Source organism: Neovison vison, chromosome 1, assembly GCF_020171115.1.
Source record: "Neovison vison isolate M4711 chromosome 1, ASM_NN_V1, whole genome shotgun sequence".
In the NCBI taxonomy this organism is placed as follows: domain Eukaryota; kingdom Metazoa; phylum Chordata; class Mammalia; order Carnivora; family Mustelidae; genus Neogale; species Neogale vison.
This window is the reverse complement of record NC_058091.1, coordinates 74,163,221-74,165,808: the sequence shown is the minus strand read 5'-3', so window position 1 is coordinate 74,165,808 and position 2,588 is coordinate 74,163,221. Positions and strand designations below refer to the sequence as shown.

The window sequence follows — 2,588 nt, the reverse complement described above, 5'->3', positions numbered from 1 at the left end:
GACTCTATCTTGCCAAGAATCCTCTGAAGAGCCTTATGGAAATTGCCTGAGGAGCTAAAGAGGGACATATTTCCACCCCTATCATTTCCCCAAAATCAATCTTGTTAAGTTCACCAGCTTCCAGTTTATCAAATCCAAAGGTCGATTTTCAATCTTTTCTTCCCTGACTTCTTGATAACATTTGACATAGTGGATTTACACGGTTGATCTGCTCTTTTTGATATGTTACCCTTTCTTAGCCTCAGGGACTGTATACATTGCAAGTTTGGTATTGGAGTACCTGTAGCTCACTCCTTAAGAAACAAGTTTTCTTTATCGTCATTCCTTAAGGGATCTTATCCATATTGATGGTTTTAAATACTATCTAAATGTTGATGATTCCTAAATTTATATCTTTATTTCTAACTTCTCCCTGAACCCCTACCTCATATAATCAACTACCTACTAGGCATGTTCCATTGGCTAACAGATATCTCAAAGTTAACACATTCAAAATAGAGTCCTTGAATTCCTACCAGACCAATGTCCATGTTTCCAACTCCATACAAAGCAGTACCATTCACCAGGTGCTCAGGCCAGAAACCAAGGGGATATTCTTGGTGCCTCTGCAATACTCTCACAAATGAGTCCTGCTCCTGCTTTTACTCCCTATCAGCATGTTCTCTCTGGAACTGGAGAAAATAATATAATTATAATTCAGTGCATGTCACTTCCCTTGATAACTGTCCAATGACTGTGACACATTTAGATAAAATCTGTAGGCCTATAGGGCTGGACATGATCCTGTCTCTGGTTGACTCCTCAATATTATTTCCCACATACTACCTCTTACTCAACTTCACCTCCACTGGCCTCCTGGCCAAGCCTTGAATACAACAGGCTTGTGCTTGGCGCCGGGGTCAGCTATTTCCCCTTCCTTTCTCTCGAGGGCCATTACCCCATGTTTTCACCCAGCTTGATTCCTCATTTCCTTCAGTTCTGTGCTCAAATATCGTCTTCTCAGGGAGGTCTTTCCTGAATCCTTTGATTAGAATCCTACATAGTTACCTGTAGTTATGCTTACCCTTTTAACATACCTTTGTCTCTTAGTACTTGTTCCTACCTGATAGTGGTTTAACTCTGTCTCCATCCCTGAAAGGTAAGCTGTGTTCTGTCATAAAACCTGGACATTGGGCATCCTCCCTCAGCGCCATTTTGTGGCAGCGAGACCCGCAAATAAAGGGGAGCGCCGGGGCTGCGGCGGGAGGAGGAGCGCGGGGGCTGGGGCTAGTGCGGTCTGGAGGTCCGGCTGGCGAGCGGGCAGCGCGGCCTTGGCCTATGTGACTGGGCGGCGCCGGCGCGGCCTCCGTCTGGAGAGGATTCAAGATGACCAACGAGGAACCTCTTCCCAAAAAGGTTCGGCTGAGTGAAACAGACTTCAAAGTTATGGCACGAGATGAGTTAATTCCAAGATGGAAACAATATGAAGCGTATGTCCAAGCTTTGGAGGGCAAGTACACAGATCTTAATTCTAATGATGTCACTGGGTTAAGGGAATCTGAAGAAAAATTAAAGCAACAGCAACAAGAGTCTGCTCGCAGGGAAAACATCCTTGTAATGCGACTAGCAACCAAGGAGCAAGAGATGCAAGAGTGTACTACTCAAATCCAGTACCTCAAGCAAGTCCAGCAGCCTAGCGTTGCCCAACTGAGATCAACAATGGTAGACCCAGCGATCAACTTGTTTTTCCTAAAAATGAAAGGTGAACTGGAACAGACTAAAGACAAACTGGAACAAGCCCCAAATGAACTGAGTGCCTGGAAGTTTACGCCTGATAGGTAAACAAATCATACTCCCCAGTCAAGACTTCCCTGACAGTCCCACTACGAGAAAGCTGTGGTGGGACAGCCAAGTACTCCTTTCCACACCAAGACTCAGACTTTTTGAGCCAAAAAAGCCACATTCTTATACTATCCAGCTTGTAATGGTTAATGTAAACTTACCAGATGAACCTTGTGTTTCAGCTTTTTTCTCTTCCCCCTCCCCTTGCTTCAGAGGCCTGATGGCATCGGACTATTCCGAAGAAGTGGCCACCTCCGAAAAATTCCCCTTCTAGAACATATAGACACTTGAGAAATGTTTCTGTTTGAAGAAAATAGAGAGAGAAACAGAAGTCTTAATTCTGTGGCACACTGTGTCTTCAGACAGTTTGGAGGAATGAAAACCTAGAGATTTAAAATCATGAATTGAACATGTAAAATTCCAGTAAAATGTAAAAATGGAATATGCATCGCTCTTAACCTTGAGCATAGTGACTTAGAGACACTGTATATCAGTTTTGCCAATAAGACTGTGGACTTCGTGATTGTTGTTGAACTTCTGGGTCAAAACTCAAATGAGGTGAATTTTGCCTTTAAAGAGTTTATTTGCTAAGAACCAATTTAATAGTCATGAGAGAATCAAATAATAGATTTCAATACAAGTAGTTCATATATTTAACCATTTAGTTTGGGGCTCTATATTACTTGATTGAGCCTTAAATCAATGTGGTTTTAATCAATGGTTTGTTCTTTGAATGGTTGCTATTGCTGTAGATCATCTTACTGAGG

The 2,588-nt window shown here is 42.7% G+C and overlaps 1 protein-coding gene across 1 annotated transcript; it reads left to right on the top strand.

Moving 5' to 3' along the window:
• The first annotated feature begins 1,267 nt into the window (after positions 1 to 1,267).
• LOC122899253 (pre-mRNA-splicing regulator WTAP-like) lies at positions 1,268 to 2,095 on the top strand. The gene is made up of 2 exons (XM_044236826.1): positions 1,268 to 1,817; positions 2,035 to 2,095. Exons 1-2 carry the CDS (start codon positions 1,366 to 1,368, stop codon positions 2,093 to 2,095), a joined length of 513 nt encoding a protein of 170 aa, XP_044092761.1. The 5' UTR covers positions 1,268 to 1,365.
• The last annotated feature ends 493 nt before the right edge of the window (positions 2,096 to 2,588 follow it).